The sequence below is a fragment of the Lepidochelys kempii genome, chromosome 2 (assembly GCF_965140285.1).
Source record: "Lepidochelys kempii isolate rLepKem1 chromosome 2, rLepKem1.hap1, whole genome shotgun sequence".
Taxonomy (NCBI): domain Eukaryota; kingdom Metazoa; phylum Chordata; order Testudines; family Cheloniidae; genus Lepidochelys; species Lepidochelys kempii.
This window is the reverse complement of record NC_136381.1, coordinates 147153263-147169484: the sequence shown is the minus strand read 5'-3', so window position 1 is coordinate 147169484 and position 16222 is coordinate 147153263. Positions and strand designations below refer to the sequence as shown.

At 41.6% G+C, this 16222-nt stretch overlaps 1 protein-coding gene across 1 annotated transcript in view; it reads left to right on the top strand.

Moving 5' to 3' along the window:
- SLC12A7 (solute carrier family 12 member 7) overlaps positions 1 to 16222 on the top strand; it is a 334753-nt gene that overhangs the window by 190747 nt on the left and 127784 nt on the right. The window contains exon 5 of the mRNA XM_073332427.2: positions 1009 to 1063. Within this exon, the coding sequence (XP_073188528.2) occupies positions 1009 to 1063 (55 nt within the window). The remainder of the gene's footprint in view (positions 1 to 1008; positions 1064 to 16222) is intronic.

The window sequence follows — 16222 nt, the reverse complement described above, 5'->3', positions numbered from 1 at the left end:
GAACTGTTCCACTTTGTATAACTAATTAAATATTCATTGGACCAGAGAGAGAGAGAGAGAGACTGGCTTTATATATGGGTGATTATGGCACTCACATGGGACATGGGAGACAAAGGGACTAGAACATGTCCTAACCTTAGGCTGGGCTAGTATGGTGTATCTCTTGATTTTTTGAAAAACTGTTTTTTGGGGATTTTTGGAAAGGTCTTAGTTTTGTCCCAATGCAAAATGGAAAAAGTATTTTGAAATTTAAAAAACTTTCATAGAACAGGGAAACCATTTCTTGCCCAGCTGCACTACTTATCCTCATTGAATTGATCAAAACAAGATTCAGTCTTAAGTTTGTAAAATACTAATGTTAGCGCCATTTACTCAGTAATTAAAATTGTATTTCATGGTTCTCATTAAATCAGTCCTTAGTATTTGTTCTTCTCTTGATTTATCCTCCTGCTTTGTGTTTATTTAAATTTGGGTAAGAAGGAATTACTTTTCAAAATTTCACATGAAACTCTGAAACTTAATTATTAGCAGTACTGTGATTTACTTGTAGCTCAAGTTCATAAATGTAATTGTTTTGGAATATGGAGCTAGAAGTAAGATACATAATGGTAATGATGGTAAAGATACACAATGGTCATTTGTTACTAATTACTATTTAATGAGAACAATATTTTCTTTGGGTTGTTTTCTGGTGAATATTGAAAGTCCTCAAGGTTTCCCCTTCTTTCCAGTTATATATTCAAAGGCTCTGCTTTGAGCTGACCCATACTTCTAGATGTATTAAACAGTTGTTCAGTCTAAGACTCAATGCTCAACTGACTTTGGAATCAATTAGCTTAGTTAGGAAAAAAAGGCATATAACTTGAGTCCCTGTCACCACAAAGACATAAAGATATTTTCCAATTTCCAGCTTATTCCCACTAGACCATTGGGCTTGTCCATCATTTATAGTTTTTAAAGAACTTTATTATCTTAAATTAAACATTCTTAATAATGGTCTTTCCACAGACTATGCTGACTGCAATTTCAATGAGCGCAATAGCAACAAATGGCGTAGTTCCAGGTATTTACAATTTTTAACCTGAATCTTAAACCTAAAGTAATTATAAATGCACTTTAAAGGATTTATATGCAATATATATATTATTAAAGCTGTACATTTAAAGACCTAATGTGACGGAGAATCCACCATATCCCTTGATAAATTATTCCAATGGTTAATTGCCCTCGTGGTTTAAAAATTAATGCCTTATTTCTAGTCCACAATTGTCTAGCTTCAGCTTCAAACCGCTGGAACTTGTTTTTCCTTTTTCTGCTAGATTAAGAGCAGTCTGAAATAAGAAATCTCTTCCTCATGTAGACCATGAGCAAGTCACTTCTGAGACTTCACTTGGATAAACTAAATAAATTGAGAAGCTCTGTCTCTCACTTTAAGGCAGGTTTTCCAAGTCTGAAATCTTTATTATAGTTCTTTTCTGAATCCTTTCCAATTTTCAATTTCTTTTTTGAATTGAGAACACCATAACCATTGGAACAACTTACCTACTGATGTGTCAGATTCTCCATTACTGGAAATCTTTAAATCAAGATTGGTCATTTTTTAAAAGATATGCTTTAGCTCAGCCAGAAGTTATGGACTTGATACAGGAATTACTGGGTGAAATTGTGTGACCTGTATTATGCAGGCAGTCAGACTTGATTATCATAATAGTCTTTCTTTTCTTAAAATGTAAGAATCTGTGCAATAAAATTAGTCTGTAACATACACAGGGTACTGCTATACATGACATAACATTTCAGTAGAAAAAATAAATGGAATCCTTTTACACAAAGTGACCCTACTTCCTGCTTTTTCACATGATATCCCCTATTATCCTAGGAACTTCTTTCAGGACTCCTGAAATGTCATAGAATCATAGAATATCAGGGTTGGAAGGGACCTCAGGAGGTCATCTAGTCCAACCCCCTGCTCAAAGCAGGACCAATCCACAACTAAATTATCCTAGCCAGGGCTTTGTCAAGCCTGACCTTAAAAACCTCAAAAGAAGGAGATTCCACCACCTCCCTAGGTAACGCATTCCAGTGCTTCACCACCCTCCTAGTGAAAAAGTTTTTCCTAATATCCAACCTAAACCTCCCCCACTGCAACTTGAGACCATTACTTCTTGTTCTGTCATCTGCTACCACTGGGAACAGTCTAGATCCATCTCTTTGGAACCCCCTTTCAGGTAGTTGAAAGCGGCTATCAACCCCCCCCCCCCCCCCAAAAATCATGTGTTCCAGTCCCCTAATCATTTTTGTTTCCCTCTGCTGGACATTTTCCAATTTTTCCACATCCTTCTTGTAGTGTGGGGCCCGAAACTGGACACAGTACTCCAGCTGAGACCTTACCAATGTTGAATAGAGGGGAACGATCACGTCCCTTGATCTGCTGGCAATGCCCCTACTTATACAGCCCAAAATGTCATTGGCCTTCTTGGCAACAAGGGCACACTGTTCACTCATATCCAGCTTCTCATTCACTGTAACCCCTAGGTCCTTTTCTGCAGAATTGCTGCCTAGCTATTCGGTCCGTAGTCTGTAGTGGTGCATGGGATTCTTCCGTCCTAAGTGCAGGACTCTGCACTTGTCCTTGTTGAACCTCATCAGATTTCTTTTAGCCCAATCCTCTAATTTGTCTAGGGCCCTCTGTATCCTATCCCTACCCTCCAGCGTATCTACCACTCCTCCCAGTTTAGGGTCATCAGCAAACTTGCTGAGGATGCAGTCCATGCCATCCTCCAGATCATTAATGAAGATATTGAACAAAACCGGCCCCAGGACCGACCTTTGGAGTGCTCCGCTTGATATCGGCTGCCAACTAGACATGGAGCCATTGATCACTACCCATTGAGCCCGAGGATCTAGCCAGCTTTCTCTCCACCTTATACTCCATTCATCCAGCCCATACTTCTTTAACTTGCTGGCAAGAATACTATCGGAGACCGTGTCAAAAGCTTTGCTAAAGTCAAGGAATAACACATCCACTGCTTTCCCCTCATCCACAGAGCCAGTTATCTCATCATAGAAGGCAAGTAGATTAGTCAGGCATGACCTTCCCTTGGTGAATCCATGCTGACTGTTCCTGATCACTTTCCTCTCCTCTAAGTGCTTCAAAATTGATTCCTTGAGGACCTGCTCCATGATTTTTCTAGGGACTGAGGTGAGGCTGACCGGCCTGTAGTTCCCAGCATCCTCCTTCTTCCCTTTTTTAAGGATGGGTCTGTCCCACTTTTTCATTTAATCAAAATGTTTTGTTTCTTAATGTTTCTTGAAGATCTATTGCTATACCAAGTAGAATTTGGTCTGTGTTACATGAAACGAACAGCCCAACTGAATGAGCATTTAGTTGGATGATCAGTGTTTGGAATGAAGAGAAAAATGTAGACTTTATCAAAGCTGTTCCTTTGCTCAAAGGGAAGGTTCTTAACACTGTATCAGTGTTCAATGATTAACTCAGAACACAAAGTTATTGGAAAAAATTCTCCACTTTGAGAAATAAGCATGTGTCACTGTTGAGTCAGAAGCTGGGAAGTAGCAACATCAGCACATCTTTGTAAAAAGTGTATATTGGGCATTTTATATGACCCAGGACACTAAAAAAAGTCTCTATGAGGAGGGATGATGATGACAAAGGGAACATGTTTTCCCTTCTCCTTTCTCCCACCAAAATTATTTTTTCCTACCTTGTAATGTCCCCTTTTATTTCTGTCTGCCCAATATTTGAGGAGATATAAATGAAAAGGCATCTCCCTCTGGTAAATGGTAAAGAAATAAGAAATGACAGTATGGTAATATGGACAAAACAAAATTTTGGGCCAAAATTACTTTGGGGAAGGACAGCAAAAGAGGATCCAGTGGGATGGTGTTAGGGGTCTTACTGTAGACTCCCTGGGTCAGAAGCAAGAAGGGACATATGAATCTTTAGCGCATCTGGCATGTAAATATCTTGCAATCCTGGCTACAACAGTGCCATCCGAATGCCTGTTCTCACTTTCAGGTGACATTGTAAAGGAGTGGGAGGCATGATTTCCTGTAAGTGTAAACAAACTTGTCTGAGTGATTATAGACTATAGGGGAGGGATAGCTCAGTGGTTTGAGCATTGGTCTGTTAAACCCAGGGTTGTGAGTTCAATTCTTGAGGGGGCCATTTAGGGATCTGGGGCAAAAATTGGGGATTGGTCCTGCTTTGAGCAGGGTGTTGGACTAGATGACCTCCTGAGGTCCCTTCCGACCCTGATATTCTATGATTGGCTGAACAAGAAGTAGGACTGAGTGGACTTGTAGGCTCTAAACTTTTACATTGTTTTAGTTTTAAATGCAGTTATTTTTTGTACATAATTCTACATTTGTAAGTTCAACTTTCATGATAAAGAGATGGCAGTACACTACATTACTTGTCTTAGGTGAATTGAAAAATACTATTTCTTTTGTTTCTTTTTTACAGTGCAAATATATGTAATCAAAAATAAATATAAAGTGAGCACTGTACATGTTGTATTCTTTGTTGCAATTGAAATAAATGTATTTGAAAGTGTAAAAAACATTGAAAAATATTTAAATAAATGGTATTCTGTTTGTGATGGGTTGGATCACAGAAAACTCCTTGGGACTGCCAACTGATGTGATAAGGCTAGTTCTGGCCCTGCTTTCCCTGCCAGCTTGGGACCTCAGCACCCGAACACAGACCCAGGTCTGAATAACATCCCACAAACTGCAGGCTTAACTGAAAACAGTTTAAGAAGTGTTCTTGTCTCCAACACTCAGATGCCCAAGTCCCAATGGGATCCAAACCCCAAATAAATCCGTTTTACCCTGAATAGAGCTTGTACAGGGTAAACTCATAAATTGTTCGCCATCTATAACACTGATAGAGAAATATGCTCAGCTGGTGCCCCCCATTAATTAATAAGTAAAAAGTGATTTTGTTAAATACAAAAAGTAGGATTTAAGTGGTTCCAAGTAATAACCCACAGAACAAATTTCAGAGTAACAGCCGTGTTAGTCTGTCTTCGCAAAAAGAAAAGGAGTACTTGTGGCACCTTAGAGACTGACCAATTTATTTGAGCATGAGCTTTCATGAGCTACAGCTCACTTCATCGGATGCATACCGTGGAAACTGCAGAAGACGTTATATACACACAGAGACCATGAAACAATACCTCCTCCCACCCCACTGTCCTGCTGGTAATAGCTTATCTAAAGTGATCATAAAGTTGGGCCATTTCCAGCACAAATCCAGGTTTTCTCACCCCCTCTCACCCCCTCCCCCAAACTCACTCTCCTGCTGGTAACAGCCTATCCAAAGTGACCATTCTCTTCACAATGTGTATGATAATCAAGGTGGGCCATTTCCTGCACAAATCCAGGTTCTCTCACTCCCTCACCCCCCTCCAAAAACCACACACACAAACTCACTCTGCTGCTGGTAATAGCTTATCCAAAGTGACCACTCTCCTTACAATGTGCATGATAATCAAGGTGGGCCATTTCCTGCACAAATCCAGGTTCTCTCACTCCCTCACCCCCCTCCAAAAACCACACACACAAACTCACTCTCCTGCTGGTAACAGCCTATCCAAAGTGACCACTCTCCTTACAATGTGCATGATAATCAAGGTGGGCCATTTCCAGCACAAATCCAGGTTTTCTCCCCCCTCCACCCCCATACACACACAAACTCACTCTCCTGCTGGTAATAGCTTATCTAAAGTGATCATCAAGTTGGGCCATTTCCAGCACAAATCCAGGTTTTCTCACCCTCCGCCCCCCCCCCAAACTCACTCTCCTGCTGGTAATAGAACAAAGTGAATTACCCAGCAAAATAAAATAAAACATGCAAGTCTATGCCCAATACAGTAAGAAAGTTATTACAGATGAAATCTCACCCTCAGAGATGTTCCAGTAAGCTTCTTTTACAGACTAGACTCCTTCTAGTCTGGGTCGAGCAATCACTTACACACTTATGGTTACTGTCCTTTGTTCCAGTTTCTTTCAGGTATCCTTTGGGGGTGGAGAGGCTATCTCTTGATCCAGCTGAAGACAAAATGGAAGGATCTCCCAGGGGTTTAAATAGACTTTCTCTTGTGGGTGGACACCCCTTCTTCCCCCTGTGTAGAATCCCAACTACAAGATGGAGTTTTGGAGTCACATGGGCAAGTCACATGCCCATGAATGACTTAGAACTTACAGGTAGCAGCCATTGTTCACATACTATCTTGAACATCCTCAGGTAGACTTCTTATGTGGATTGGAGCCTTCCAAGATCCATTGTCCATTAAGTGTTTCTTGACTGGGCACTTAACTTGCAAATTCCTTTCTAAAGAAGCTGCCCAAATGCCTTACTAAGGCTAATTAAAATCAAACAAGTACACAGCCAATATTCATAACTTTGAATACAAAAATGATACATGCATACAAATAGGATGAATATATTCAGTAGATCATAACCTTTGCAGAGATATGTTACATGGCATATGTAGCATAAAACACATCCCAGTTATGTCATATTTACATTCATAAGCATATTTCCATAAAGCATTATGGGGTGCAACGTCACACTGTTATTGTTTGACAGCGCGATTAATTTTTTTAATCATTTGACAGCCCTAAATTTTAGACTTGGTTTTGGTAAATAGTGAGAAAATAGTGAGAAAATAGTGAGAAGAGCTGGTTTTAGGAAATAACCTTGGATCGAGGTTCATGAGCTGATTTAGTTTAAATTAAATGTAAGGATAATCAAAACAGGTCATCATCTATGGTTTTTTATTTCAAAAGGGAAATTAAGGGAATTAGTTGAAGTCAATTGGACTGAAGAGCTCAAGGACCTAAATGTGGAGGAGGCTTAGAATTTCTTTAAATCAAGTATACAAAACTATCTGAAATTTACGTTGCAAGGAAGGGGGGCCGGGGGAGGGGGAATTTTAGGGAAAGGTTCCAGATCCAACTGGGTGAATAACTACATCAAAAAGGTTAATGAAAGTAGAGAGTCTCTAGGGAATGGAAACAGGGATTGAAAAAGCAATATCTTGCAGGTTAGAAAATGAAGGAACAAAGTAAGAATTGCTAAAAAGTAGAGCTAACTTTTGCCAAGAGAATTAAAATAAATAGGTTTTTTAAATTATATAAATAAAAAAAGACTCGGAAAGGATGAAGTTGGACTGCTATGCAGTGTGGTGGGGAACAGATTAAAGATAATCTAGATATGGCCGAAAACCGAAATGAACACTAAATGTGGTGTGCTCGCTGCTTGACTGAAATATAACGTGTGCTTTGTTTGTTTGTTTGGGGGACCGAGTACTGCCCGTGTGTGTGCTGAGCCTAGCAGCCTGCTAGGCAAGGCTGAGAGCTTCTTAACGAGGCTGTAATCCTTAGGCCTTTTAGCACCCATCAAAACTTAACTAGGGAATGAGGCTACTCAGGGCTACTCAGGGAGACCAGAGCTTAAGCCCTCTCCTAAGCAGCCAGAGGAGCTAGGGAACAGGAGCAGCTAACAGGGGAGTTTTGCGAGGGTGTTAACAGGGGCAGTGTGAGGGGGGCTAGAACTCAATATTCTTTAAACTTAAAAGCCAAAAATACCCCCTTGATATAAACAAAACATCAACAACTGCAGGGAAATGCAGGCAGAAGTCCAGCAATAGAGTGGGGGCTACCCAGTTTATTGCACCCAATGCAGCATGTATGATTACCTGTCCTATGGGCAGGTGGCGTATGTGTGCATTTGGTGCAAGGAGCTCCTAGCCCTTAGAGATCTTGTACGGGCTTTGGAGACCAGAGTGGCTGAACTGGAGGAGCTGAGGGAGACAGAGAGGTACATAGATGAGACTTTCTGGGACACAGTAGAACTGTCCCACCCCCAGTCTGACAGCCTCTGTGCTGTTGAGGAGGATGAAAGTCCCAGGGAAGGAGAGCATCTAACTGGAGCACAGAGAAACAATCCCATAGTTGGGACCCTCCTTCCAGATGATGTTGTGGTATCCTCTCACACTGAGGATACCTCTCCAGGGGAGGGAACTCCAGCTATTAGAAAGAAGCAGGTATTAGTAATGGGCCCTGCTTTGAGCAGGGGGTTGGACTAGATGACCTCCTGAGGTCCCTTCAAACCCTGATATTCTATGATTCTATGGGAGATTTGATCATTAGAAACATAGATAGCCAGGTTTGCAATGACCAGGAGAACCGCACGGTGACTTGCCTGCCTGGCGCAAAGGTTGCGGATCTCTTGAGATATCTAGATAGACTTATGTGTAGTGCTGGGGAGAAGCCGGTGGTCATGGTACATATAGGTACCAATGACATAGGGAAGGATAGGTGAGAGGTCTTGGAGGCCAAATTTAGGCTGCTAGGTAAGAGATTGAAGTCCAGGACCTCCATGGTAGCATTCTCTGAGATGCTCCCAGTTCCACATGCAGGGCCAGTTAGACCGGCAGAACTGCAGAGTCTCAGTGCGTGGATGAGATGATGGTGTAGGGAGGAGGGGGTTAGATTTATTAGGAACTGGGGAAACTTTTGGGATAGGGGGAGCCTATACAGGAAGGAGGGCTCCAGCTAAACTAAAATGGAACCAGATTGCTGGCACTTAACTTTAAAGAAGCCATAGAGCAGTTTTTAAACTAAGGGCTGGGGGAAAACCGACAGGTGCTGAGAAGTACATGGTTGGACATTCCTTAGGGGAGGATCTATTAATGGAGAATGGGGGGAGGGATCTATTAATGGAGAATCTCTTAATGGAGGATCTATTAATGGAGAATGGGGGGAGGGATAGCTCAGTGGTTTGAGCATTGGCCTGCTTAAACCCAGGGTTGTGAGTTCAATCCTTAAAAGGGTCATTTAGGGATCTGGGGCAAAAATTGGAGATGGTCCTGCTTTGAGCAGTGAGTTGGACTAGATGACCTCCTGAGGTCCCTTCTAACCCTCAGATGTCCTAGTGAGGGAAAGAGGATGGAAAATGATAAAATACAGGCAGGGTCTGAAACAGTCAAATAAAAAATATCCCATTTAATTACATCATGTAATGGCAGACAGCCAAAAGGAGACAATTTTTATAGTGCTTATATACGAATGCTAGAAGTCTAAATAATAAAATGGGTGAAGTAGAGTACCTTGTATTAAATGAGGATATTGATATAATAGGCATCACAGAAACTTGGTGGAATGAGGCTACTCAATGGGATACAGTAATACCAGGGTACAAAACGTATTAGAAGGACAGAACAGTCATGTTGGTGGGGGAGTGGCATTATATGTGAAAGAAAGCATAGAAGCAAATGAAGTAAAAATTGTAAATGAATCAAACTGTACCATAGAATCTCTATAGATAGAAATTCCATACTCTAATAATAAGATTATTATTATATAATAATATATAATTATTATAAGGCGGTAAGGATATATTACTGACCACCTGACCAGGATGGTGAAAGTGACTGTGAAATGCTCAGGGGGATTAGAGAGGCTATTAAAATAAAAAACTCAATAATAATAATAATGGGGGATTTCAATTATCCGCATAATGACTGGGTACATGTCACCTCAGGACGGGATGCAGAGATAAAGTTTCTTGACACCTTAAATGACTGCTTCTTGGAGCAGCTGGTCCTGGAACCCACAAGAAAAGAGGCAATTCTTGATTTAGTTCTAAGTGGAGCACAGGATCTGATCCAAGAGGTGAATATAGCTGGACCGCCTGGTAATAGTGACCATAATATAATTAAATTTAATATCCCTGTGGCAGGAAAAACACCACAGTAGCCCAACACTGTAGAATTTAATTTCAGAAAGGGGAACTACACAAAAATGAGGAGGTTAATTAAACAGAAATTAAAAGGTATGGTGCCAAAAGTGAAATCTCTGCAAGCTGAGTGGAAACTTTTTAAAGACACCCTAATAGACACCTCAACTTAAATGTATACCCCAAATTAAAAAACATAGTAAGAGAACCAAAAAAGAGCCACCATGGCTAAACAACAAAGTGAAACAAACAATGGCAAGCAAAAAGACATCCTTTAAAAAGTGGAAGTTAAATCCTAGTGAGGAAAATGGAAAGGCGCATAAACACTGGCAAATGAAGTGTAAAAATACAATTAGGAAGGCCACAAAAGAATTTGAGGAACAGCTAGCCAAAGACTCAAAAAGTAATAGCAATTTTTTTTTAAAGTACATCAGAAGCAGGAAGCCTGCTAAACAACCAGTGGGGCCACTGGACGATCGAGGTGCTAAAGGAGCACTCTAGGACGATAAGCCTATTGAGGTGAAACTAAATTAATTCTTTGCATCCGTTTTCACGGCTGAGGATGTGAAGGAGATTCCCAAACTGAGCCATTCTTTTTAGGTGACAGATCTGAGGAACTGTCCCAGATTGAGGTATCATTAGAGGAAGTTTTGGAAGAAATTGATAAATTAAACAGCAATAAGTCACCAGGACCAGATGGTATTCACGCAAGAGTTCTGATGGAACTCAAATGTGAAATTGCAGAACTACTAACTGTAGTCTGTAACCTATCATTTAAATCAGCTTCTGTACCAGATGACTGGAGGATAGCTAATGTGATGCCAATTTTTAAAAAGAGCTCCAGAGGTGATCCTGGTAATTACAGTTCTCAGAATGGAGAGAGGTAAATAGTGGTGTCTTCCAGGGGTCTGTTCTGGGACCAGTCCTATTCAACATACTCATAAATGATCTGGGAAAAGGGGTAAACAGTGAGGTGGCAAAATTTGCAGATGATACAAATTTACTAAAGATAGTTAAGACCCAGGCAGACTGCGAAGAGCTACAAAAGGATCTCTCAAAACTGGGCAACAAAATGGCAGATGAAATTTAATGTTGATAAATGCAAAGTAATGCACATTGGAAAGCATAATCCCAACTATACATGTAAAGTGATGGGGTCTAAATTCACTGTTGCCACTCAAGAAAGAGATCTTGGAGTCATTGTGGATAGTTCTCTGAAAACATCCACTCAATGTGCAGCAGCAGTCAAAAAAGTGAACAGAATTCTGGGAATAATTAAGAAGGGGATAGATAATAGGACAGAAAATATCATGTTGCCTCTATATAAATCCATGGTATGCCCACATCTTGAATACTGTGTGCAGATGTGGTTGTCCCATCTCAAAAAAGATATATTGATTTGGAAAAGGTTCAGAAAAGGGCAACAAAAAGGATTAGAGATATGGAATGGCTTTCGTATGAGGAGAGATTAATAAGACTGGAACTTTTCAGCTTGGAAAAGAGACGGCTAAGGGGAGATATGATTGAGGTCTATAAAATCATGACTGGTGTAGAGAAAGTAGATAAGAACATAAGAATGGTCCTACTGGTCAGACCAAAGGTCCATCCAGCCCAGTATCCTGTCTACCGAGAGCGGTCAATGCCTGGTGCCCAGAGGGAGTGAACCTAACAGGTAATGATCAAGTGATCTCTCTCCTGCCATCCATCTCCACCCTCTGACAGAGGCTAGGGACACCATTCCTTACCCATCCTGGCTAATAGCCATTGATGGACTATCCTCCATGAATATATCTAGTTCTTTTTTGAACCCTGTTATGGTCTTGGCCTTCACAACATCCTCTGGAAAGGAGTTCTACAGGTTGACTGTGTGTTGTGTGAAGAAATACTTCCTTTTATCTGTTTTAAACCTGCTGCCTATTAATTTCATTTGGTGACCCCTAGTTCTTGTGTTATGAGAAGGAGTAAACAACACTTCCTAGTGCTGTGTGCTGAGCTTGTGTTTGTCTGTTTGTTTGTCTGTTTTTTTGTTTGAAGGACCGTGTGCTGTGACCGGCAGTTGGAAGCTGTGAGCTTCTAAACAAGGTTTGAAATCTAGAAGCCTCTGTTCATTGGCTGAGCCTTAATCAGAGGGTGGAGCTATCAAGAAGGCCAGGGCTTTATTAAGCAGTGAGCATGCTACCAGGGAGCTTTGTGACCAGGGACCGCTAACAGGGAGTTTCAAGAGGGAGTTTGGAAGGGGAGTGGAAAGGGGGTGAGGTACACTTGCCATTCTTTAAAACCTTTAAACTAAACTATAATCAAAACTTCTTGATTTAAGCAAAAACCCTATCATTAACCTAGGTAGCTGTAGAGAGAATGCAGGCAGAAGCCCAGCAGCAGAGTGGGGGCTATCCTGTTTATTGCACTTGGTGTAGCATGTATGATTACCTGCCCTGTGGGCGGGTGGCATATGTGTGCATTTGGTGCAAAGATCTCCTGGCCCTCAGAGACCGTGTACGGGCTTTGGAGGCCAGGGTGGCGGAACTGGAGGAGCTAAGGGAGGCAGAGAGGTAAGTTGATGAGGCTTTCCGGGACACTGTAGATTTGTCCTACCTCTGGTCAGACAGCCCCTGCGCTGTTAAGGAGGATGAAAGGCCCAGAGAAGGAGAGCAGTCAATGGGAGCAGAGGGAAACCTTCCCATAGTTGGGACCCTCCTTCCAGATGATGTTGTGGTATCCTGGTGGGGGAGGGATAGCTCAGTGGTTTGAGCTTTGGCCTGCTAAACCCAGGGTTATGAGTTCAATCCTTGAGGGGGCCATTTAGGGATATGGGGATTGGTCTTGCTTTGAGCAGGGGGTTGGACTAGATGACCTCCTGAGTTCCCTTCCAACCATGATATTCTATGATTCTATGATCCTCTCACACTGAGGTTACCTCTCTGCGGGAGGGGACTCCAGGCATTAGGAAAAGGCAGGTGTTAGTAATGGGAGATTTGATCATTAGAAACATAGATAGCTGGGTTTGTGATGACCGGGAGAACCACATGGTGACTTGCCTGCCTGATGCGAAGGTTGCGGATCTCTCAAGGCATCTAGATAGACTTATGTGTAGTGCTGGGGAGGAGCTGGTGGTTGTGGTACATGTACGTACTAGTGAGATAGGGAAGGGTAAGAGAGATGTCCTGGAGGCCAAATTTAGGCTGCAAGGAAAGAGACTGAAATCCAGGACCTCTATGGTGGCATTCTCAGAAATGCTTCCAGTTCCACACGCAGGGCCAGGCAGGCAGAGCTTCAGAGTCTCAATGTGTGGATGAGACAATGGTGTAGAGAGGAGGGGTTTAGATTTATTAGGAACTGGGGAAACTTTTCAGGAAGAATGGACTCCACCTAAACCAAAGTGGATCCAGACTGCTGGCACTTAACATTAAAAAGGTTGCACAGTAGTTTTTAAACTAAGAGATGGGGGAAAGCCGATTGCTGCAGAGGCGCACGTGGATCGGACAGAGACTTCTCTTTGAGGAGAGTCTATTGATAGAGATTCTCTAGGTTTTAGTCAGGAGGAGAGGATGGAAGAGGATAAAGTATGGGCCAGATCGACGAGAAACATTCACATAAAGAACCTGACACATCAGAAAAGGGCAGACAAATAAACAGTGACAAGTTTTTCAAGTGCTTGTACACAAATGCTAGAAGTCTAAATAATAAGATGGGTGAACTAGAGAGCCTCGTGTTAAAGGAGGATATTGATATAATAGGCATCACAGAAACCTGGTGGAGTGAGGACAATCAATGGGGCACAATCATTCCGGGGTACGAAATATATCGGAAGGACAGAACAGGTCGTCTGAGGGCTGGGCAGTGGCACTATACGTGAAAGAAAATGTAGAATCAAATGAAATAAAAATCTTAAATGAATCCACGTGTTCCATAGAATCTCCATGGATAGTAATTCCATGCTCTAATAAGAATAGGGATCATTATCGACCACCTGACCAGGACAGTGATCGTGACGATGAAATGCTAAGGGAAATTAGAGAGGCTACCAAAATAAAAAACTCAATAATAGTGGGGGATTTCACTTATCCCCATATTGACTGGTTACATGTCACCTCAGGATGAAATGCAGAGACAAAATTTCTCAATACTTTAAATGACTGCTTCTTGGAGCAGTTGGTACAGGAACCCACAAGGGAAGAGACAACTCTCGATGTAATCCTGAGTGGAGCGAAGGATCTGGTCCAAGAGGTAAATATAACAGGACCACTTGGAAATAGTGACCATAATATAGTAACATTTATCATTCCTGTGGTGTTGGGCTGTTGAGGTGGTCACGGTTTGCCGTTCCGGCCAATGGGAGCTGCAGAAAGCCGCGGGCCATGGGGATGTGCTGGGACAGTCAATGTAAACAAAATGTCTCGCAGTCCGCCAGTGGATTTCCCTGACGGGCCGCATGCCGAGGGTTGCCGACCCCAGATCTAGATCATTCCTGACAGGTGTTTGTCTAACCTGCTCTTAAAAATCTCCAATGATAGACATTCCACAACCTCCCTAGTCAATTTATTCCAGTGCTTAACCACCCTGATAGTTAGGAAGTTTTTCCTAATGTCCAATCTAAACCTCCCTTGCTGCAATTTAAGCCCATTGCTTTTTGTCCTACCCTCAGAGGTAAAGAAGAAAATTTTTTCTCCCTCCTCCTTGTAGCAGCCTTTTATGTAATTGAAAACTGTTATCATGTCCCCCCTCAGTCTTCTCTTTTCCAGACTAAACAAACCCCATTTTTTCAATCTTCCCTCATAGGTCATGTTATTTAGACCTTTAATCATTTTTGTTGCTCTTCTCTGGACTCTCTCCAATTTGTCCACATCCTTCCTGAAGTGTGGCACCCAGAACTGGATACTGTACTCCAGTTGAGGCCTAATCAGCGTGGAGTAGAGTGGAAGAATGCCTTCTCGTATCTTGCTTACAACACTCCTGCTAATACAACCCAGAATGATGTTCATTTTTTTTACAACAGCGTTACACTGTTGACTTATATTTAGCTTGTGGTCTGCTATGACCCCAGATCCCTTTCAGCAGTACTCCTTCCTAGGCTGTCATTTCCCATTTTGTATGTGTGCAACTGATTATTCCTTCCTAAATGGAGTACTTTGCATTGGTCCTCATTGAATTTCATCCTATTTACTTCAGACCATTTCTCCAGTTTGTCCAGATCATTTTGAATTTTAATCCTATCCTCCAAAGCACTTGCAACCCCTCCCAGCTTGTTATTGTCTGCAAACATTATAAGTGTACTCTCTGTGCCATTATCTAAATCATTAATGAAGACTTTGAACAGAACCAAACACAGAACTGATCCCTGTGGGATCCCACTCTTTATGCCCTTCCAACATGACTGTGAACCACTGGTAACTATTCTCTGGGAACGGTTTTCCAACCAGTTTTGCACCCAGCTTATAGTAGCTCCATCTAGGTTGCATTTCCCTAGTTTGTTGGTGCGAGACAGTATCAAAACCTTTACTGAAGTCAAGATGTGCCACGTCTACTGCTTCCCCCCATCCACAAGTCTTGTTACCCAGTCAGAAAGCTATCAGGTTGGTTTGACGTGATTTGTTCTTCACAGATCCATGCTGACTGTTACTTATCACCTCATTATCTTCTAAATATTTACAAATTGATTGCTTAATTATTTGCTCCATTAGCTTTTTGGGTACAGAAGTTAAGATGACTCGTCTGTAATTTCCTGGGTTGTCTTTATTTCCCTTTTTATAGATTGCACTATATTTGCCCTTTTCCAGTCTTCTGGAATCTCTCTCATCTTCCATGACTTTTCAAAGATAATCGCTAATGACTCATATATCTCCTCTGTCAGCTCCTTGAGTATTCTAGGATGCATTTCATCAGGCCCTGGTGCCTTGAAGACATCTAATTTGTCTAAGTAATTTTTAACTTGTTCTCCCCCTATTTTAGCCTCTTCTGATCCTACCCCATTTTCACTGGTATTCACTATGTTAGATGTCCTATCACCACCACCCTTCTTGATGAAAACTGACACAAAGAAGTCATTAAGCATCCCTGCTATTTCCACATTTTTGGTTATTGTCCTTCCCCCCACAAATTGAGAAATGGGCCTACCCTGTCCTTGGTCTTCCTCTTGTTCCAATGTATTTCTAGAATGTTTTCTTGTTACCCTTTATGTCTCTAGCTAGTTTGATCTCGTTTTGTGTCTTGGTCTTTCCAATTTTGTCCCTACATACTTGTGTTATTTGTTTATATTCATCTTTTGCAGTTTGACCTAGTTTCCACTTTTTGTAGGACTCTTTTTTGATTTTTAGATAATTCAAGATCTCCTGGTTAAGCCAGGGTGGTCCCTTGCCATACTTTGTATCGTTCCTACACAGTGAGATAGTTTGCTCTTGTGCCCTTAATAATGTCTCTTTGAAAAACTGCCAGCTGTCTTCAGTTGTTTTTCCCCTT